Source organism: Balaenoptera borealis (assembly GCF_965194805.1).
Source record: "Balaenoptera borealis genome assembly, chromosome: 10".
Taxonomy (NCBI): Eukaryota; Metazoa; Chordata; class Mammalia; order Artiodactyla; family Balaenopteridae; genus Balaenoptera; species Balaenoptera borealis.
Genome location: NC_138874.1, coordinates 98,887,037 through 98,909,978, shown reverse-complemented (window position 1 = coordinate 98,909,978; position 22,942 = coordinate 98,887,037). Strand labels below are relative to the sequence as shown.

General features: G+C 42.7%; 1 protein-coding gene across 3 annotated transcripts in view; it reads left to right on the top strand.

Annotated features, from left to right (window-relative positions):
- Positions 1-13,524: 13,524 nt before the first annotated feature.
- Positions 13,525-22,942, top strand: part of XPNPEP1 (X-prolyl aminopeptidase 1) — a 53,460-nt gene continuing 44,042 nt past the window's right edge. For 2 of the 3 annotated variants that reach the window (XM_082408319.1, XM_082408318.1), the window contains exons 1-2: positions 13,525-13,636; positions 21,691-21,779. In XM_082408319.1, coding sequence (XP_082264445.1) covers positions 13,575-13,636; positions 21,691-21,779 — 151 coding nt within the window. In that variant the 5' untranslated portion in view covers positions 13,525-13,574. The remainder of the gene's footprint in view (positions 13,637-21,690; positions 21,780-22,942) is intronic. The other variant, XM_082408320.1, reaches the window with a different exon arrangement.

Sequence of the window (22,942 nt, the reverse complement as noted above, 5' to 3'; positions counted from 1 at the left end):
TTGGCTGGGACTAAAGCTGCCCTCATCGGGACACTGGGCGCTGCTTCTGTGACAGGGGAGCACTTGCTTCTTCCCTGGAGTCACCACCACCCCGCACCTCCCCTCTGTAGTGGAGCATCAGGTTACTTGTGGTTCCAAGTACTCCAGGCCTTGCATTCTATCTCTGCCTGTTCTGGGCGACAATTGATTTTAGCAAGAGACCAACCTGCTCTGTGCTCAGCGTGAGCATAGTAGGGCCATTAAAGTAGATTTTTCCTACCTTTAACTCCTTCTTTATGCTAATGGTTCAGCTCCAAAGGCAACACTTAGGCAAATAAAATATTTAGAGAACCAATCAACTTTGTATTCTGTTCTTTGAGGAATAAAATCAAGGCAATACAGGGAGTCAGAGCTGTACTATTCAATATGGTAGCCACTAGCAACATGTAGCTATTTAAATGTAAAATTAAATTAAATAAAATTAAAAACTCAGTTTCTAAGTCATACTAGCCATAGTAGGCGCTCTGTAACCACATGTGGCTAGTGGCCACCCTCTTGGACAGAGCAAATGAATATTATTCCTCTCCAGAATGTTCTATTGGGCAGTGCTGGCCTAGAGTAATAGAGGTCAACTTCATAGAATAGGTATGGCTCGGGCTGGGCCTGGAAAGATAGCAGAATTAGGTAGAAGAGGAGGGGTAGGGTCTTCCAGGTGGGAGAAACTGTGAAACTGTGCTCAGAGATTGGAATGAACCTGGCAGCTTGGGGCAACACCCAGGGGAAGAGGACTAGCGGGACAGAGATTTCCTTTTGAGGAACCATGGAAGCCATCACCACTGATGATAACAGCACAGGGAATGAAAGGGAGGAGGCTGTCCCCCTCCTCTCAGTTCTCAACCCCACATCCCATCCTTCACACTCACTCTACTCCCTCAGGAGGAGAGGGTTCTGATGGGACTGCAGCTCCTGCTCTCCGGAGACAGGCATCTCGGTATCATAACACATCTGCTCTTTTCGAAAAAACAGCTGGGAATGGACTGGGATGGGAATCTGGACCTGTGACCTGTGACCTCCCTCTCCCTCCAGCCTGGATATCTGATGACCTGACCTCTAAACCTCCTTGGCTGAGCAGGGAGTGGGGAAGCTTAGAAGTCAGGCCCACCTGAATTCAAGTACTGGCTCACTAGCCAAGTGCCTGTAGCCGAGCAATTTAACTCCAAGCCTCAGTTTACCCATCTGCAAAATAGGGATGATAATAGTGTTGACCTCACAGGGTAGTCATGAGAGTTCAATGGATAATGTTTGCAAGGGGTGTGGCATAGTTCATGGCAAAATAAATGTTACCTATTCATGATGTTATTCCTTAGACTGAAGCTATTTACAGGTTCACTGCTGTTGTTTCTGTTTCCCTCTTAATTAAAAAAAGTTTATGTAGTAGATTAATCAATTTTTCCTTAATGATTTGTATTCTTTGTGTCTTATTTAAAAAATTTTCCCTACCCCAAAATCTTAAAGATAGTCTTCTGTATTTTATTCTAAAAGTGTCTTTAAGTAAAATTTTAATTGAAGAATAATATAGGAAAGTGTGTAAGTTGTAATAGTGCAGCTCCATGAATTTTCACAAAGTCAACATATCCATAAACCAGAACCTAGATCAAGAAAGAACATCATCAGTTCCCTGGAAGCCCCATTTCATCTCCCTTAGTCACTACTCTCCTGCTAGGGTAACCACTAACCTGACTTCGAATGTTACAAATAGGTTTTTCCTGTTATTGAACTTCATAAAGGCGGATTCAGACAACATCTACCTCTTAGGTGTCTGGGTCCTGTTTGTAAGATTCATTCACGTTGTGCATGAGCAGTAGTTTGTTCATTCTCATGGCTTTATTCTATGCAGTTGTATAGATATACCACAATTTATCAATTCTACTGTTTATAGACATTTGGGTAGTTTCTGATTTGGGGCTGCAATGAACAGTGCTGCAATTGTATGTGCCCTTTGGTGAACCTATGTCTGTCTGTCTGTCTGTTGACTGTGCAGACGTAGGAGAAGAATATCGTGGTCATTCTTCACTTGATATTAGAGTCACCAAATGCTAGAGCAGGGACAGGGCTTGGAGGGCATCCATTCTTCCATATTACAGATAAGGGGATTATGGCCCAGTGGGGACAATGACCCCTGAGGTCACACAGTTCAGCAATTGGCAGAAGCAGGTCTCCTAAGACCCTTTCTTCTTCCAGTTCATCCTGTTGCTTCTCTTGAGAGATCAGCTGGATCCTCTTTTCTTTAAGCTCCATGCCAGTCTCCCCTGCCCCCTAACACACACACACACCTGGGAGCACAGTTGCTGTTCCAGGGAACCTGCAGCCTCTTAGGGCATTCACGGTGTGCAAAGGTCCTGAGACACAAGGGAAGGTCCCTCTGAGGAACTGGATGGTGAGGCTGGAGCCCAGAGACAGGGGCATTTGTGAGGTGAAGTGTTGGACAGAGCCTTGCCCAGCATAGCAGCTTAAGGTTTTTAGACTTTTAAAGCCCATTTGCAGTTGACAGGTGATCATGTCATACAACAAAATCTTCTTTAGAGAGCTTTAATCTATTACATTTATTTTTTATTACTTAACACCCACATGATTCCAATTCCACCTAACTTCAAAGAAAGGAAGAAAGACTTGGTTGGTGATGAGGTCATACAATAGAAACTTTTTGTTTTACTCTCTCTCCGTTGAAGAGCAGTTCCTCCTTTGCTCCTACTTCCTGAAGCCACTCCATGGCTGCTTTGTGCCAAAGAGCTGGGGGAGGCCAGGGGGATGGGCTGTTTTTACAGCTGTGCTGAACTCCAACCTGAGAGCCCTCCATCCCACTCTTCACACACTCGGGCAACTCCAGCAAAGAGGGAAAGGACGTAAATCATGCCCTCCCACATGTGTTCCGAGCTCATTTGTCTCTGAGCCTCACCCAAGGGCCTCTTAAGTCCTGACTCTTAAGTAGTGAGCCAAAACTGCCAGGAAAGGTGACTCTTTAGCATAACAGTGAGGCCTACCCCGTGGGCAAATGGACCCTGGAGTCTACAGGTGTGCCTTGCTTTACACAATAGAGGCACTGACAAAACCTTAGACTGATGGGACCACACACTGGTCAGGGCCACCACCTCATCCGAGGGAGAAAGAGACTGCTTTTCTCATAAGTTTAGTGAACTAGATGGTCTCCACAACTCCTGCGGTTTTGACAGTCGTGATTTTATGAAGATGTATAGGTATCAGATTTTTAAAATGCACTGTGGGAGTTCACCAGTAATAATAGAACTAACATTTCTTGTATTCTTTCTGGGCTCCAGACATAGTGCAAAGTGCTTGTCTTGTGTTCTTTTGTTTAGTCTTCAGAATCGCCTTTAGGGTCTCAGGTATTCTTTTTCCCCGGGCCACCAATTAGCAATTGATTAGAAGAGCTGCCATGCTGCATGGCAGAGCAAACTAGATGGCACTTCCTGGAAACAAGCAAAGCCCAGCGCCTCATACCTGGGGAGGTGAAGGGCCCCAGCTCACAAGGCGGCATGCTGTTCCCAGACTTTCTCTTGTGGGGGCTTGTGCTCTGAGGCTACATGCTGTCTTGATTTCTCTTTGAAATCTGTGGCGGCCTTGCAGCATCTGCTGCTTATTTTGTGAACTGTGGCCGAAAGGAGGCCCCGCAGAGGCCCAACAGCTTCTCCCAGCACTCTGGTGTTCCTGTTTTGATCATCTGCTGCCCTGATAAGCCTTGCAGAGATCTCAGTTGCCCACCAGTATTCGGCCGTCTGTCTGGTGTCTGTCTTCTCTCTTTAACCAGGGCCATACAGAGTGGGAATACTCCTGCAGACAGCAAATGCACCAACACCTCACCCAGGTCTCAATCATCTGGACTAAGAGCCCTGAATTCAAATACATTCAGGAACATGGCCTGCAGCATGATGAGTGGGGCCCACTAGGTGGGCCCTTGGTGGTGCTGCTCAGCTCCAGCCTGTTCGTTGCAAAAATTAAGCAGGAACCACAGGCCCAATGTTAATAGATCTTTGTGTGTGGGGGGTAAAAAAAATTTTTATGAGTTGGCAGCTATTTTTTTTTTTTTAATCTTAAAATACCATGTAGCCTAAGCTAAACATACCTATGGGCTAGAGTCAGCCCTCAAGTACCCGATTCACGACCTTCGATCTAGGTTTTGACTTGAGTGGCTTTTGTCTAGGAATTATCCAGGGAATGACCTAATTCTTCACTTTGCTTGGTGTGTGTATGGATGCAGCCCTTGCTCTTGAAATTATAACTGCCCCAGTGTTTGCTGAGCTGGGTTTGCTCCAATCACTGAGTGACCGGATTGCACTGACAAGACCAATAGTAGAGAATCATCAGAGCTGGGTTCCAGTCTCATTCTGCAAGAGACCAACTACGTGGCATCGCTCACATGAATCTACTGGTTTGAGCATCCTCATTTATAAAACGAAATCTTTGGTGGGGGGTTGCTTCCAGTTCCGAAATTCCATAAATCTATGGCTGTAATTTACGTGATTGAATTACTTTCTTTTGTTTGTAGCTAAAATATGTAGACTAGGTGCTTAGAGACTCAGGTTTATGGCACACTGTAGAAATAAATCTGATTTACTAGAGTAATGGGGACCTTTGAAGTACACTTTTTCCAATGGCTTCCCTGAAAAGAGAGGCTAAGTAAGGCTTCTCTCTAAAATGAAGTGCCACTTCACTTCCCCAGTGGCAAAAGTCATTTAGAATTTCATTGAAATCTGGGGAGAGTTGATGGAGGAAGGAGGACAAACATATTAATCAAGAATAGTAAGAATAGACAAGGATGTAGAGGAATTGCAGCTCTTATTCATCACAGGTGGGCATATAAAATGGCACAGCCACTTTAGAAAACAGTTTGGCAGTTCCTCAAAATATTAAACATAGAGTTACCATGTGACCCAGTAATCCATTCCTAGATATATAGCCAAGAGAAAGGAAAACTTATGTCTACCAAAAAAAACTTATACATGAATGTTCATAGCAGCATTATTCATAATAGCCCCAGAGTGGAAACAACCCGCATATTGATTAAAAATTTAATTAATTAATTAATCTCTGACAAATAAAAATTATATATACTTAAGACGTACAACGTGATGTTTTGATAAATGTATACATTATGAAGTGATTACAACAATCAAACTAACATATCTACCACCTCCCATAGTTACCTTTTTTGGTGGTAATAACACTTGAGATCTACCTTCTCAGCAAATTTCAACTGTATAATACATTATTATTAGCTATATTCATCATGCTGTATATTAGGCCTCTAGAACTTATTTATCTTATAACTAAGATACCCTTTGATCAATATATCCTCTTTTCCCTACCCACCAGCCTCTGGTAACCACTATTCTATTCTGTTACTATGAACTTGACTTAAAAAAAAATTCCACGTATTAGTGAGATCATGTGATATTTATTTTTCTGTGTCTGGTTTATTTCACCTAACATAATGCCCTTCAGATTCATCCATGTCTCAAGTGGGAGCACTTCCTTCTTTTTTGAAGACTGAATAATATTCTATTGTGTGTATATACCACATTTTCTTGATCCATTCATTCGTCAATGGATGCTTAGGTTGTTTCCATATCTTGGCTATTATGAACAATGCTATAATGAACAATGCTATAATAAACATGGGAGTGCAGATTTTTCTTTGAGTTTGTGATTTTATTTCTTTTGGCTCTACACCCAGAAGTGAGATTGCTGGATCACATGGTAGTTCTATTTTTAACTTTTGGAGGAACCTCCACACTATTTTCCAAAATGGCTGTAACAGTTTACATTCCTACCAACAGGGTACAAAGTTTCCCTTTTCTCTACATCCTTGCCAACATTTGTTATGTTTTTAATTTTTTAAAATCATAGCCATCATAACAGGTGGGAGGTGATATCTCATTGTAGTTTTGTTTTGTATTTTCCTGATGATTAGTAATATTGAATACCTTTTCATATATCTGTTGGCTATTTGTATGCCTTCTTTGGAAAAATCTCTATTCAGGTCCTTTGCCCATGTTTTAATTGGATGATGATGATGATGATGATGATGGTGATGCTCCTGCTGCTGCTGCTATGGGTTTGTATGAGTTTCTTTTATATCCCAAATGTCCATTTGAATGGATAAATAAAACGTGGCATATCCACACAATGGAATATTATTCTGCAGTAAAAAGGAATGAAGCACTGATAAGTGCTACAAAATGGATGAACATTGAAAGCATTATGCTAAATGAAAGAAGCCAGACGCAAAAGATGTCACATTGTGTGATTTCATTTATATGAAATGCTCAGCAGAGGCAACTCTACTAAGAGAAAATAGATTAGTGGTCGCCCAGGGCTGGGGAAAATGGGAGAAATGAGGACTGATGCTAAAAGATAAGAGGTTTCTTTTGGGGGTGATGAAAATGTTCTGGCATTAGATAGTGTTGATGGTTGCACAGCTCTGTGAATATACTAAAAACCACTTATTTGTACACCTTAAATGGGTGAATTCTATGGTATGTGAATTATATCTCAATAAAACTGTTTAAAAAAAGAATAGTAAGGATAAACATATTTAAACGAAGGAATGGATGAGTAAAGAGTTAAACAAAGGTTGATGAGAAACAGGGGAAAAGAATGTTATATGACTAGGTTAAGTTACTAATATATCTCTTTAGACATTCTCATTTTATTCTAAGAGGGGGCTGCTTTTGGAAGGCAAATTATGATTAGGGAAAGGGACGGTCAACAGTCAGAAATTGTGATTTTCACTCCTGGCTATGGTCTTAAGCACAAAATTGTTTTTCTGGTATTTTTGGGCAGTGTTTTGAAGCTCAGGCAGCCTGTTACTCTATTTTTCAACTCCATTTGTTTGAGTTTACCTGGTTTGAGTTAGTAATAAGGATGCATTATGGCAAAAGGGACACTCATAACATCAGCACCAACAGGGCTGCCAAAACCCTGGAGGCCTTGCCAAGCCCCAGTGAGTTGCCTCACACCTTACACAATCCAAATCACCAAACAAGAAGAGTGGGGGACTTGCTTGTTTGTGCTAAGTTTGGGGGAGTCTGTGTTTAAGTGCCAAAGGTGAAAACATTCTAGCAAGAAGTAGTTGATTCAACTCAATTGCCAGGGCAATTTCAGTGGAGTGGAAATTCAGTCCGTGCTTTGTCAAATTCTTTAGGAGAAGGAATCACTAACTGGGATGTGTACAGAGGCCTAGAAGGTAAAACAGAAAAGACAACGTGGTCAAATGGAGGGCTCCCTGTCCCATCTCAAGGGAGTAGCCCGTGCTCCATTCACGCTGGTGTTGCTGAAACAACCAGCAACAAGAAGGAAGGACCAGTGTTGCTAAAACCAAACTTCTGATTTTCCAGAAGAAGCTGAAGATGTGGATTCTTATTTTTATTTATTTTTGAATGAATTTACATCCTTTTTTTTTTGGCCGCCACACCACATGGCTTGTGGGATCTTAGTTGCCCCACCAGGGATCAAACCTGGCCCTCGGCAGTGAAAGCGTGGAGTCCTAACCACTGGACCACCAGGGAATTCCCAAGATGTGGATTTTTAAATAGCGAACATCTCCTTTTTAAATGTTGCTGTCTAATTAGAATAAAAAAAGCAACGACCACAGAATGGGAGAAAATATTTCCAAGTCATATATCTGATGAGGGACTTCCATCTAGAATATATAAAGAATGCTTACAACTCACTAATAATAATCCAATTTAAAAATGGGAAAAGCATCTGAATAGATATTTCTCCATCAAAGATTTACAAATGGCCAAAAAAGCATACGAAATGAAGCTCAACATCATTAGCTACCAGGGAAATGCAAATCAAATCCACAGTCAGATACCATTTCATATCCACTAAGATGGCCAGAATCAATAAGAAAAATAATAACACATGTTGGTGGGGATTTGGAGAAACTGAAATCCTCATACACTGCTGTTGGGAATGTGAAACGCGTAGCCACGTTGGAAAACAGTTGAGCAGTTTCTCAAAAGGTTGAACATAGACTGATCATATGACTCAATATTTCCATAGGTATATAATCATGAGAAATGAAAACATATGTCTACAAAAAAACTTATACATGAATGTTCATAGCAGCATTATTCAGAATATCCCAAAAGTGGAAACAACCCATGTGTGCATCAACTAAAGAATGGATAAACATTATAGGGAATATTATTTGGCAATAAAAAGGAATCAAGTTGATACATACTACACCATAGATAAACCTTGAAAACAATATGCTAAGTGAAAGAGGCCAATCACAAAAGACCATATATTATGATTCCATTTATATTATATTATATTCCATATATATTTATATGGAATCCATTTTTTCATAGAAATTCCATTTAATGGAATTCCATTACATGTCCAGAAGAGGCAAATCTACAGAGACAGAAAGTGGATTAGTGGTTGCCTAGAATGGAGAGGGTGAAGGGAATTGGGGAGTGATGCTAAAGGGTGTAGGTTTCTTTTTGGTGTGATGAAAATGTTCTAAAATTGATTGTGGTGATGGATGCACAACTCTATGAATATACTAAAGAACTGCATACTTTAAATAGGTGAATTGTATGGTACATGAATTATATACCCATAAAGCTATTATGAAAAAAGAATACAGTGAGGGCCACATAAAACTTATCTGCCAGGCTGCCAACTTCAAGTCCTCTTATTAAGGCTTGATCAAATGCATAGCAGGTCTGGAAGGGGCTGGTCCAACCCAAATTCTTAGGAAACCAGAGAAGAGGGTGCTCTGCTAGTTCTAAAGTCACATGACTTTTCAGTGGCTGAGCCAGGGCCAGTACTTGTCTCTTGACCTTGACCTCTAGGCCATGCTACCTCTGTCCAAAGCCTAGGTTTCAGGGCATAGCCAGGAAGGGACTGTGAGAAGTCAACATCAGGAACAGCTGGATATACTCTCTTTCTTTTGCTATGTTTTACAAAGGTCCCTCAAAAACTTCTTGAGAAAGGGATAAAATATGGTAAAAAGGAATCCTCTTTAAGGGAAGAGACAAACATAGTGCTTCCCTGAGTGCTAAGTTTTTTGTATAGCATGGGAGGGTGTGTGTGTTTTAGATTCACTTACTCTGTATGTTTCTGATTCATTTACACTTAGCTCATCAATATGTTGTTTGTGCAAGAAACTTTTGATGTCCAAGAAAACCTCTGGGCCTCCTGAGGTTTTTTTTTTTTTTTTTTTGAACCAGAGAACTGAACTTTGCCAAGAGTAAAAGGAACTCAGATATCAAAGGTCTGAGTTCAGTTTTCATTGAATACAAAGGGTGAGTGGATTCTGAACTGAGCCAAATGCATTCTCCCACCCTTAATTTACAGTACATTGTTTTGGCAGACTCTACAATCCTGAAAGTTGGCTTTTCTTCTCTGATTCCTTTCTAGGGTGTAACCACAAGCCTATCGTTCAGTTAACTTTACAGAAAATAAGACCATATTATAACAATTTATGAGAGCCTCACTCATCACTGTTCCTATAACTATCAATTTTATTAGAACAAATTGAAATGTTTGAAAAGGTTAAAACCATCCTCTGAAGTTTGTAATTTTGTTTGATAGCCTACAGGAATCTCTCTTTTTTTTCAGTCCTCTCATCTGGGTGTTTACGAAAAAGGATGTTGCCCTTCTCCGCAATCATTGGTCTGGGCATCAACCAGTTATCAAGTTGACTATTGAAGGACTACTATTGCATGTGGTGCTCAGATTTGAAGGATGGAACAGGTTCCTCATTCTCTCTTCAGAGGTGAAAGGCTCAGAGAAATGACTAGTACTTTGAATTTCTTTTAAATTAAAAAATAAATCTCAAAAAAAAACCAAAGAAGCAGAGCAAAATTAAGATCATCCCAAATTCTGCCACCTTGAGATAAGCGTTATTAATATTTTGTGGATCGTTTTCTTTTTATTCTAAAAAATAAATCTATATCAGTATAGACATATTTATATAAAATTATAAAAATGGGATATTACATTGTTTTACAATCTATCAATACTTGTTCCATTTCTTAGTTTAAGATTATCAATATTCATACAATTATATCTACTTCATGCATAAAATCCAGTTGTATAGATGAAGCATAATTTACTTAAATGATTCAGTGAGGAGTCTTTTGATTGCAAGTGACAGAAAATCCATATCAAACTGACTTAAACACAAAAGGAAATTTTTTGGTTGACATCTGAAAAGTCTAGTGGGAGATCTGGTTTAAGGCATGGCAGGATTCAGGGACCAAATGATGTTATGAGGTTTCCGCTTCTCTTTCTTTCTCTTTGCTCTGCCTTCTGCTGCTTTGGTGCCATCCACATGCTGCATGTAGAGGCAGCAGTTCCAGAGTGGATACATCCAGGTTTTTGCCTGGCAAAGGTGAACAAGGCTCTCTTCCAGCACTCACCATGGAAATTTTGTTGCACTGGCCCCAAAGCAATTTCTGAGCCTATCACTGTGGCTTGTGCCTGGAATCCAAGTGTTTCACCAAATAACATAGACTGAGAATGAGAGAGGGAGGGATGGAAGAAAAGATGGGTCCTTAGAGGGAAATAGGAGGAGGGTTACCAGAAGAATAATGGTTGAATGTTGTGTGGCCAAAATAACAGTTCTGCAATTCATACACTTGGACATTTAGAAGTCATCTTGTATTGTTTCCTAGGGCTTTTGTAACAAACTACCACAAACTGGGTGGCTCAAACAGAAATTTATTGTCTCACAGCTCTGGAGGCTGGAAGTCCAAGATCAGGGTATCCTCAGTGTTGGTTCCTTCTGAGAGCCAGGATGGAAAATCTGTTTCATGTCTCTTTCCTAGCTTCTGGTGGTTTGCTGGCAGTCTTTGGAGTTCTTTGGCTTGTAGATGCATTGCCCTGAATTTTGTTTTCATCTTCATATGGCATTTTCTCTGTGTCCAAATTCCCTCTTTTTATAAGGACATCAGTAATTTGGATTAGGGGTTCACTCTGCCCCAGTACAACCTTATCTTTACTAATTACATCTACAACAACCCTATTTCCAAATAGTGTCACATTTTGCGGTACAGGGGGTTGAGGCTTCAACATATGAATTTTGGGAGGACACAATTCAACCCATAACATGTTTCCACACAATGTTTCTGGCTACATTTAAAATCCATCCAGTCTGAGTTTGAATGATGAATCCAGTTGCCTCCCGCTTTCCACTGTGTAGACTAGGAGGTTGAATGAGGTGACCTCTAGGGTCCCTTCCATATAACTTAGTGATGATTAAGTGCTTGGGGGCTAGGAATCCATCCTGCTGCCTGTATGTATACAACACTCCAACCACTTACTAGCTTGCGGACTTTGGGCAAGTGACTCAACCACTGTAAATCTGTCTCCTCAACCAGTAAAATGAGGATTACAGTCCTTTGCTCATTGGGTTGTTGTTGGCTAGGCACATAGCACTCAGTAAATGTTAGTGTGACTGTTCCACCTCTTCAAACATGTGAGGACTGCAGAGATAGGAGAAGAGCCTGACATAGCCTCAGTGTTCTCACCCTCTGCTGATAATTCGGCTCAATAATTTCTCCCTGAGGTTCTCCTGAAAGAAATTCAAGAAGGGGAGGGATGCTTTGTTATCCTGCAAACAGAAATTCAAATCCAGTTCAGCGAATACAAAGTATTTCTCTTTCTCGACTAAAGCCAGATGTGATAAATCTTGAGCAGCCTCCTCCTAGGCGATGTGATTACGAAATACCTGTTCCCTTTAGGTCCCACTTATCTGTCTCTCAGACATCTCCTTTTTTTCGTACAACTTGATCTTTCCCACCATCTTTTACATGTGGGCTGGAACCAGTCATTATATTTACATTCTTTTTTTTTTTGGCTCCATAAATTTGGGGAAATGAAGCAGACGGTCTGCTGCTTTCCAAGGCGCCACATCTTTTAGTTCTTTTATACTTTTTCTACAGGGTCTAATTTAGCTTGTCTAAATGCTGATCGAATAACAACTAGAACTCTAAGCTCTTGCAGGCAGCATAACCTACTTGTGATACAGGTGTATCAGGGGTTCACCAAGGTCAAAGCAAGAGGTGCAGGTCGCTTTTAAAAATGTGGTCACTTCCATTTAGCAAATATTTCGGAAGTGCTGACTCTGTTCTGGGAGCTGTTCTAAGCACCAGGGTCAGAACAATGAACAAGAGAGCGACCATCCCTACCTTTGAGTACTGCACATTCTGGGGACATTCACTGATGCAGAAAATATGTAATGAGAACTTACTGCATGTCAGGTATCGTTCATCATTAAACAACACAGATACCATTCCTGCACTGATGGCTATGGTGTGTGTGTGTGTGTGAAGTGTGTGTGTGTGTGTAAAGTAGGGGGCAGAATACAATACATATAAATACATTTTTTAAATCATGTTAAATGATAATAAGTGCTACAGAAAAAAACTGAGCAGGTTAAGGGGGATTAGGAATGTTGGGGGTGGTTTACAATTTTAAATAGGGTGATCAGGGTAGGTCTGTTGAGAAGGTGATACTTGAGCTAAGATTAGAAGGCAAGGGGAGGGAAAGGTGAGGAAGGGACCCTGGATTTTGGGGGAAGAGCAAGTCCAAGGACCCTGGGGCATGAGTCTGCCTGGCTTTTTCAAGGAAAGCAAGGAGGTCAGATTCACTGGAGCAGAGCGATCAGTGTGAGAACAGCAGGAAATGGTTAGGGGCAAATCAAGCAGAGATTTTAGCCTGAGTGAAATGAGGAACCATCAGAAAGTCCTAAGCAGAGCAGGGACAAGATCTCAGAGTTCAAAGGACTAAGCTGGCTGCTGTGTTTAGGCTAGACTGTGCGAGTGCCCGTGGCATTAGGGAAGCCTGAGTAATCAATCACAAGGGTGAGAAGGTAGTGACGCAGACCTAGAGGGGGGACAGGTGTGGGTAGTAAGGAGCGGTTGGATTAGGGATCTGTTTTGAAGACATGGCCGACACGATTTTCTGACAGACTGGACGTGGGGTGTGAAAGAGGAGGCAGGGATGACTCCAAGATCTAGCCACTGATTGGTGGAGCACAGTTTTGTTTTGGTGCATTGGGCCAGGAGTGCCGTTCGGACATTGTAAGTTTGAGGAGCCTATTGGCTATCCAAGTGGAGTGAGCAGCTGGATTTTGCCTGTATAAGTGATCTGGGGGATATAGTAAAGCTTCAGGAAGTGAGGTCGTGCTGAGGTACTTCCAGAACCGGCCACGTCCTCCTAAAAGCTAGAACATCCCTGAAGGGCAGCTCATCGCGCCGCAGCCCCTTCAGCCGACAAAGCCCTTCTTTTTCCTCCTTGGGGAATGGCGAGAAAAAGGAACAGAACTGACGCGCCGCGTCGGAGAGAACAGAACTCTCGTTCGCCGCAAGGAAAGACGCGATGCGTGTTGGGATGGGAACATAGACGGGTCCCAGCGGGTGGGGCGGTCTCGGGGGCGGGTGGGCGGGGGCCTGAGGGTGGGCGGGGCCGCGGCGCGGGCGCACGTCACCGAGGGGGGCGTGGCCGGCCTCCTTCCCTCCCGCAGGTCCACGGGAGATCAGCTGGTCTGCGCTGCCATGACGTGGGCCGGGGCACGTCACCGCCGAATGGCAGCCTCCAGAAAGGCACCGCGAGTAAGGTGAGGGCACTCTGCCGCGGAGCCGGTGTCCGGGCAGCGCGCGCCACCCCCGGCCCCAAGCGCGCATGTTGCACTCGGGAGGGCAGGGACGAGCGGGTGAGGAGCGGCGGGCTGCCCACCGCAGTCGGGCGCCGGCCGGGGGTGACCGGAGCCCCGCGAGCGAGGCCACGGGGAGGGAGCCATGCAGCCGGGCAAGTTCCGGTTCGTTTCCGGCGGGGTCGCGGGCACCCCCGGGCAGCCCGAGCCGGGTCCCCGGACGAGTGTGTGTGCGGAGCTGCGGCGCTCGGCCTGAGGGGGCGGTGGCCATCGCCGACCCCTCCCCGGCCCGGCCAGAGGTCCCGCTGTGGCAGGAAGTTGACCCCTCTTGGCCCCTCCCGGGGTTCGGGGAGGCGGTCGAGACCCTGCCCTCGCCCCTCTACCCTGGGAATCTAATTCTCAAGTTACATGTATGACAGTATGACACCTGCAGTTCGTCTTCCTGATCTGTCACCGCCACTAGGATCGGCAGCCGCGGCCCTTCCCACCCAGATGGGTTTCAGAGGCTGTGTACAGGAATACTTGGGCATAATCTCCAGGAAAATCCCACCAGTAACCTGCCCTGGGTTCTCCCTGGATTCAGGGAGGTGAGAAGGATGATCCCCTGGATTCACATTAAACAGCTTTCAGCCTGTGCTTCAGCCGCAACCAGGGTATATTTACCAGAGCAGCTAGCAAAACGGGAGACTGAGAGATACGTTGAGAGGTCACAAAGGCCAGAAGCCAAACTCCCTGGCAATCCACACGGGGTCAGCTGTCCTCTGACCAGTTGCAACTTGAATGAAGAGGCTGGACAGCATGGCCAGACGCACTTGCTGAACACAGACCATGGCTTGTGCTTGTGTTTGTGAGTGGACGGATCCCAAGCTGACCTTGACTTGGACTTGGCCTTGCCACAGCGTGTTGGGGATGAGTAGAGGACCTGCCCCGCTCGGTGGAAGGGTGTCTGATGTGGGGCTAACCTGCATGGGGAAGGAGCTGCCTATGTGTTAAGTGCTGGAAGTGGGGTCAGGCAAGTGGATAATGAGTTCTCTTTCTAGAAACTTCTTTGCCGAGAAGTAGCCTTTGAGGACCAAGTTGATCTTTGCTGGATTCATAGAATCACAACATTTTAAGGGTAGAAGGGTCTTTCAGCATCAGCTGAGAGAGCCTCCTTACCTCACACAAGAGGCAACTGAGAGGCTGAGAGAAGGGAGGCCATTTGCCCCAGCCACCTCCCCTAATGGCAGAATTTGAGTGCCATTCAGTGTAAACATGACTTAGTTTAGGTGATGGAAACTAAACTCAAATTGACTTATGTAAGGGGGTGAGCTGGCTTCTAGTGCAGCTGAGTCCACGAGACCACACTGGCATCAGACTTGGCTTCTCTCTTACACCTCTTGACTCTGATTTCTTCAGTGTTGGCTTCATTCTCAGGCAGACTTTCTCCTTTGGCAGGGTATGACAGTTCTAGTCTGACAGCCCCCGCAGAAATAGGGCCCTTTTACCTAATGGTTGGAGCAGAAATTCCAGATCTGATCCTCACTGGACTGACTTGATCCTTATGTCCATCCCTGAACCGATCATTGTGATTTGGAGGGATGGATTGAGCAGGTCTGGGTCCCAGTACTTGGTGGGTGAGTGGGTGAGACTCATTCCAACTCTGTGGACTGAAAGTGGAGAAGAGACGTTCTCAGAAGGAAAACCTAGGTGCTCTGATCAAAAGAAGGAGGGTTGGATTCTGGGTAGGCAAAATAACATTGCCCACTTCTTCATCCTAGAACTTGTTCCATTCTACCCTTGTCTCACCTCACAGGGCATGATTGAGCATTTTGGTCCTTGTGTTGCCCCATCCTGAATGATATACGTGTACAATTCTCATAATGGACTGGGGGAAGGGGGAGGGTAACAACACTGCTGGGATTTCTTTAAAAAGAGAGAGGGAGAAAAACGTGCCATAATCATCTTATAAAAAGATTGAATAGCAAGTTCTCTGCATGCTTCTTTCTTCTTACCCATCTCATGGCACATCATGACACTGAGAAGGTGTAGGCTGAAGAAGTCCTGGGCTGGAGAAGAGCACTGAGCTGGAAGTTGGGAGGCCTGGACTCCAGTTCTACCTGTGTCATCCTATAGCCCTGAGGCCTTGAGCAAATTGTTTGATCTCTGTTTCTCAGTTTCTTTCTAGAGGAGCTGAGCTGGATCATCCCTGAGGTATATTCTAGCTCTAACTTATTTATTGATTGATTGATTGATTGATTGATTGCTGTGTTGGGTCTTCGTTTCTGTGCGAGGGCTTTCTCCAGTTGCAGCAAGCGGGGGCCACTCTTCATCGCGGTGCGCGGGCCTCTCACTAACGCGGCCTCTCTTGTTGTGGAGCACAGGCTCCAGACACGCAGGCTCAGTAATTGTGGCTCACGGGCCCAGCTGCTCCGCGGCATGTGAGATCTTCCCAGACCAGGGCTCGAACCCGTGTCCCCTGCATTAGCAGGCAGATTCTCAACCACTGCGCCACCAGGGAAGCCCCTAGCTCTAACATTTAATGATAGCCCTGCTTTGACCGAGAGTCTGAGAATGTGTCTGTCCAAGTAAGTGAAGGGTAGATGGATCTTGGACTCTACAGAGACCAGGGTATGACAGGAGCATGACCATTTAAATGTTTAGCTGCTTTGTGGCTCCTTTGATCCTTACAGGCAGGTGGAGGTGGTGATGCTGACAGAGAGAGCTTAAACTCAAGTTCTCTGTGAGCATCAGCTGTCAGACCTGATTTCTGGTCTTGGCTTTGCAGCTCCTGATGTGTATGGCCTGTGGCAAGTTATCTTTGTTTCTTCTCTTGTGAAGTGAATGAATAGGGCTACTTCTGAATAACCTCCCTCCAGCTCTCTTGTCCCGTGTGTGAACCAGTCACTGGCACCAGTTAAATTTGAATAGATAAAGAAATTGACTTCCTTGGCTCACCATCTTGTAAATGTGCATATGAAGTCAAGGGAGATCAGGTGAGAATGTGACTTGTATCGCTGTCCAAGAAAAGGAGGTTTCTTACTTTGTAAAATATAACAGCTTTATTGAGATATAATTCATGTACCACACAATTCACCTATTAAAAAGTACAATTCAGTGGTTTTGAGAATATTCCCAGAGTTTTACAACCATTACCACGGTCAATTTTAGAACATTTTTAATCCTCCCCAGAAGAAACCCTGTACACATTGCAGTCACTCCTCATTTCCCCAACTCCACCGCAGCCCTAGGCAACCATTAATCTACTTTCTGTCTCTATGGATTTGCCCATTCTGGACACTGAATATGGAATCAAACAGTATATGGTCTTCTTTGACTGGCTTTTTTCACTTAGCATAAAATGTTTTCCAGGTTTACTGTGATGTAGCATGTATCAGTAATTATTCCTTTTTATTGCCAAATAATATTCCATTGTGTGTTTAGACCACTTTTATTTATCCATCAATTGATGGACGTTTGGGTTGTTTCTACTTTTTGGCCATTATGAATAATGCTGCTATGAACATTTGTCTGTAAGCTTTTTTTTTTTTTTTTTTCATTTTTGGCATTTTAACATGGAGACAAAAGTGGTAACAATAGCAAAGCAAAAAATAATAATAAAAAAGACCAATATTTAACTTTCCCATCACCCAAGTCTCACACTGAAGTTCTATTCCCGTGTCCCCCATCAGCACCACTGAACTAAAAAATCTATTTTAAAGCACCCAAACCAGTCCAGACCCTCTCGAAACCAAGAGCCCCAGCCAGAGCTGTCGCCTCTCTTGGGTCCAAGCGAGAGGAGGGTTCTGGGAAAGGCACCTCATAACTCACGCAGCGCAACGCCAGGGACGGGTTCGGGCACAGGGCACTTGGCAGGGAGCCAGGGTGGCAGTCACAGCCTCTGTGCTGACACGCAGGGAAGGGGACTTCTTCCGTGATCCCAACTATTTGGTTACACAGCCAAGTAAACGTGACTAGAGAGTTGGGTTAGCGGAACAGGAACCCGGGCCTCAGAAACAGACCGGGCCGCTTCCAGCAGGATCCAGCGGGGGGGAAGGGGGTCGGAATAAAGACAGAAGCACAAAGGCGATAAAGGCTGGTTGTGTGTAAGCTTTTATGTGGACTTAGTTTTCTTCGGTATGCACTTAGGAGTGGAATTGCTGGGTCATAGGCTAACTCTGTATTTAATCTTTTCAGGAATGCTAGACAGTTTTCCAAAGGTATTATACCATTTTACATGCCCATGAGCAATGTCTGGGTGTTCCAATTTTTCCACATCCTTGCCCATACTTGTTACTGTCTGTTTTTTTTTTTGTTGTTTGTTTGTTTGTTTTTAATTATAATCTTCCTAGTGGATGTGAAGTGGTATCTCATTGTGGTTTTGATTTGCGTTTCCCTAATGAATGATGTTGTTGAAAATCTTTTCATGTGATTATTGGCCATTAGTATATCTTCTTAGGAGAAATATCTATTAAAACCTTTGACCATTTAAAAATTGTAATATTTGTCTTTTTTATTTTTGAGTTGTAATAGTTCTTTATATACTCTGGATACTAGAATCTTATCATATATATGAGTTGCAAATATTTTCTCTCATTATATGGGTTGTCTTTTCACTTTCTTTATGGTATCCTTTGAAGCACAAAAGTCTTTAATTTAGTGAAGTCCAGTCTGTTTATTTTTCTTTTGGGGCATGTGCTTTTGATGTCGTATCTAAGAAATCATTGCCTAATTCAAGGTCAGGCAGGTTTATGCCTGTGTTTTCTTCTAAAAAAAATTTATGTCTGTGTGATCCATTTTGAATTAATTTTTGTATATAGTGTGAGGGTAGACGTTCAACTTGGTTCTTTTACATGTGAATATCCAGGTGTTCCATCATCATTTGTTGAAGAGACTATAGTTTTCTCTGTTGAATGGTACCCTTGTAAGAAATTGACAGTAAATGTGACGGTTTATTTCTGAATTCCATTTCATTGATCTATAAGTCTGTCCTTTTGCCAGTACCACACTGTCTTGATTACTGTAGTTTTATTAGTTTTGAAATCAGGAAGGGTGAATCCTTCAACTTTGTTCTTTTTCATGATTGTTTTGGTTATTCTGGATTCCTTGCATTTCCGTATGAATTTAGGATCTGCTTGTAAATTTCTACATAGAAGCTAGCCGGAATTTGATAGGAATTGCTTTGAATCTGTAGATTATTGCCATTTGAACAATATTGTCTTCCAACCCATGAACATGGAAAGTCTTTCCATTTATTTAGGTTTTCTTTAATTTCTTTCAAAATGCTTTGTAGTTTTCAGAGTATAGGTTTTTTACCTCTTTTGTTAAATTTATTCCTAGGTATTTATTGGTTTGATGCTGTCATAAATGAACTTTTCTTAATTTCATTTTTGCATTGTCCATTGCAAGTATGTAGAAATACAATTGATTTTTGTATATTGATTTAGTATACTGCATTCTTCTTCTTCTTCTTTTTTTTTTTGGCCATGTTACATGACATGTGGGATCTTAGTTCCCCAACCAGGGATCGAACCCATGCCCCTGCAGTGGAAGCGTGGAGTCCTAACCACTGGACCACCAGGGAATGCCTGTATCCTGCATTCTTGGTGAGCTTGTTTGCTAGTTCTGATTTTTTGTGTGGATTCTTTAGGATTTTCTATATTGAACATAATGCCATTTGCAGTAGAGATACTTTTACTTCTTTTTTGCTAATCTGGATGCCTTTTATTTTAGTTTCTTGCCTTATTGCCCTGGATAGGACCTCCAGCACAATCTTGACTAGAGGTAGCAAGAGTGGACATCTCTATTTTGTTCCCGATCTTAGGGAGAAAGCATTCAGCCTTTTGACATTAAGGTTGATGTTAGCCATGGCTGTTGTAGTATTCTTTTTTTTTTTTAATTAATTTATTTATTTATTTATGACTGTGTTGGGTCTTCATTTCTGTGTGAGGACTTTCTCTAGTTGCGGGAAGTGGGGGCCACTCTTCATCGCGGTGCGCGGGCATCTCACTATCGCGGCCTATCCTGTTGCGGATCACAGGCTCCAGATGCGCAGGCTCAGCAATTGTGGCTCACGGGCCTAGTCGCTCCGTAGCATGTGGGATCTTCCCAGACCAGGGCTCGAACCCGTGTCCCCTCCATTGGCAGGCAGATTCTCAACCACTGCGCCACCAGGGAAGCCCTGTTGTAGTATTCTTGATCAGACTGAGGAACTTCTCCTTTTCTAGTTTGTTGAGTACTTTCATCATGAAGGGGTGTTGGATTTTGTCAAATGCTTTTTCTGTGTCTATTGAGGTGATTATGTAGTTTTTGTTCTTTATTCTATTGACATTGTGTATTACATTAATTTTTATATGTTGAACCAATCTTGCATACCTGGGATAAATTCCACTTGGTGATGGTGTATGATCCTTTTATATCTTACTGGATTCAGTTTGCTAGTATTTTGTTGAGGATATTTGCATTTATATTTATAAGAAATATTTAGGTACCTTACTTTTTAATGAAAGAATATATGGTTCCCCCAGTAAAGGACACCTCATTCTGTCCAAGGAAATTAAAGTAGCAGCCATCTAAGAGCAGGCCTGGAGTGACTGGTGAAAATGTCTGGCTGTGTGGTGGACTAATAAGCACATACAAATGTGGTAAAATTATAACAAAACTATTTTTAAGTTCAGAGCTGAATAAAATCTAAAACCCTCTCTGTAGCCAACAACAGGCTCCTTGTTGCCTCTGATCTTGTCTCCTAACCGCTTACCTCCCTGTCCCCCAGCACACACATCAATACCACACTGGCCTCCTTGCTTTCCTTCAGGTATACCATGCCTTAGGGCCCTTGCACTTGCTGTTCCCCTTTTCTGGAGTGTTCTTCCCCTAGACATCCACATGGCTCCATCCCTCACTTTTTTTTAGGTCTCTGCTAAAATGTCATCTGTTAGTAAAGAGGCCTTGCCTGGCAACCCCATCTAAAATAACCTTTCCTCTTACCTCGCTGACACTGTCTTCCCCTTGCCCTGCTTGACTTTTTTTCATAGAACACATACTCACTGCCTGATAGACCGTTTTCTTGTGTCTGTTGCCTCTCCTCCTATATCCTCCCCTTCTAGGAGCCTCCCGCTTTCCCCTGCCCCACCATGTAAACCTCTTGAGGTCAGAGATGTTGTCTGTTTTGTTCACTGTTGTGTCTAGAATAAGGCCTGGATTATAGAAGATTTTCAGTAAATATTTATTGACTGAATGGGCTTGAAAGAAAGAGAAATCCTCAGGTGCCAGAAATGTAGGGGAGCTTAAAGCCTGCATGGCAGTTGTTAAGCTGAGCCTTGAGGGATTATACATGCTGTAGGCCTTCGTAGTTGGGGTCCACGGCACCAGACTATCCTTGTATGAGGACAGGACACTTGTATGTAAATCTCCTTGCTAAGAAGTTAAAGTGAAAATTAATCTCAGAAGCAAACAACAGTGACAACAGTGCTTGTACAATCCAGGATACGTCTCATTCTCATAGATAAAATAGTCTGTGAGTCTATAAGAAAAAGAATGACCCACGAAGAGGGAGCCAGCAGACCAAGCAAACTTGAGGATTACTATTCCAAGACCTTCTAATGGAGGGTCTGAAATGAATTTTAAAATAAGGGCCCCAAATAATTAAAGCTAAGAGAAGGAATAGAAACCATAGTGAAGGAATATGACACCATGAAGAAAGGACAGGCAAATTTGAAAAAGAACCAAATAGAACTGTACATGTGAAAAATATAGTCATTGCAAATAAAATATTTTTAGACTAGTTAAACAGGAGATTAGACATAGCTGAAGAGAATTCATGAATTAGAGATTGGGACTGAGAAGGTTTACCTGCCATGGTGTTGTTGTATCTGCAAGTTTTATCTGAAACTTATTTATTTCATCACTGATACTGGGGTGAGAGTTTTTCTGACTCACGAAGGAAAACGGCTAAGTCAAGTTGATGTTCCTCTCTGACTAAGCCTTGCCACGTTTACGAAGGTCAAAGTCTGCAATATCCTGTTCTTTCTCTTCCTTAGGGCAAACTACCAGGATTTTCAGCTGAAAAATCTAAGAATAATTGAACCTAACGAGGCAACACACTCAGGACACCCAGGTGTAGAAACAGGTAATAATTTTGTCTGTTACTGAGATGGAACATCTCAAAAGGATTTTGGGTTCCCTCACCCCAACACCAAGTTGGGAGAGAAGAGAGGGTAAGGGATTAATAATTGATCATGAGTGGGGATGAAGGGGTATATATCTGGAAATTAAAAACCATTTTGTCTTTTGGTTTCCTGGGTTGTTATTGTTTTTATGTGTGTGTGTGTGTATAGCTATTTTTCAGTAGAAAGTTAGAGTTATGGTTTTTGCATTTCCTGTTCTTGGGATGGTGGTGATGGTGGTGGTAGTGGTAGAGACAGGTTGTTATTGAAAAAGTCCTATTCTGATTTTTCTAATTTCTAATATAATCCTTTATTGACCACCTTAGAGATTAGCTTTCAGTTTTCGTTATAAGACTATGAAATAAGAAAAGTTTATGGTGTATTATTGTGCTTTATAAATTGAATGGGCATTCAGGAAAATCTTTTTGGGAAAAATTTCTGGAACCATATCCTCTTCCCAGGACTGGTTAGTTATATTATTGGGTTGCCAGAAACCTGAATTCTGAAAAGTGGTGTATTTCTATATTTCTGTCCCATGTAAACTGGTGCTTTTCTGTGGGCTACCCAGGAGGACTATAGTGTTTCCTTCTAGTTGACTGAAAAAAATCAATCCTGTGAAGCACGTTAGAAACCATAACAGATCTCTCTTTGGAAGGTCAATGCTGCAACTACATGCAATTTTAGGTCCTTTTTCTTTAAAAATTTGGATGTATCCAACACATTTTGGGCCGTGTGAGGAGGGAGGACAGGAAGGAATGGGAAAAAGAGGAAGTAGGAAAGGGAAAAGTGATAGAGTAATTGAATTTAGAGTTTGAAGAGAACTTATCTTTCTTTTTATTACATATGAAGAAATAGAGGTTCAGGGAGCTTCAGTTGTCTGAGGTTGTAAATCCCAGCTGGAAACTGGAACCCACTTGTTTCGATTCCTTTGGTCTTAAAATGCTTTAAGAGAGCCTCTGTTATGTTCCCTAGATAATATGATCTAATAGAGCATGGGCTTGGTAATTGGATAGAGCTTGGGTCCTGGTCCTGATGACCCAGTTGATTTGGGCAAGGATTTGGCTCCTGTTTATTTATCTGTAAAATGGGAATAGTGAAATCTCCCTGGGGGGGATTATTGTGAGAA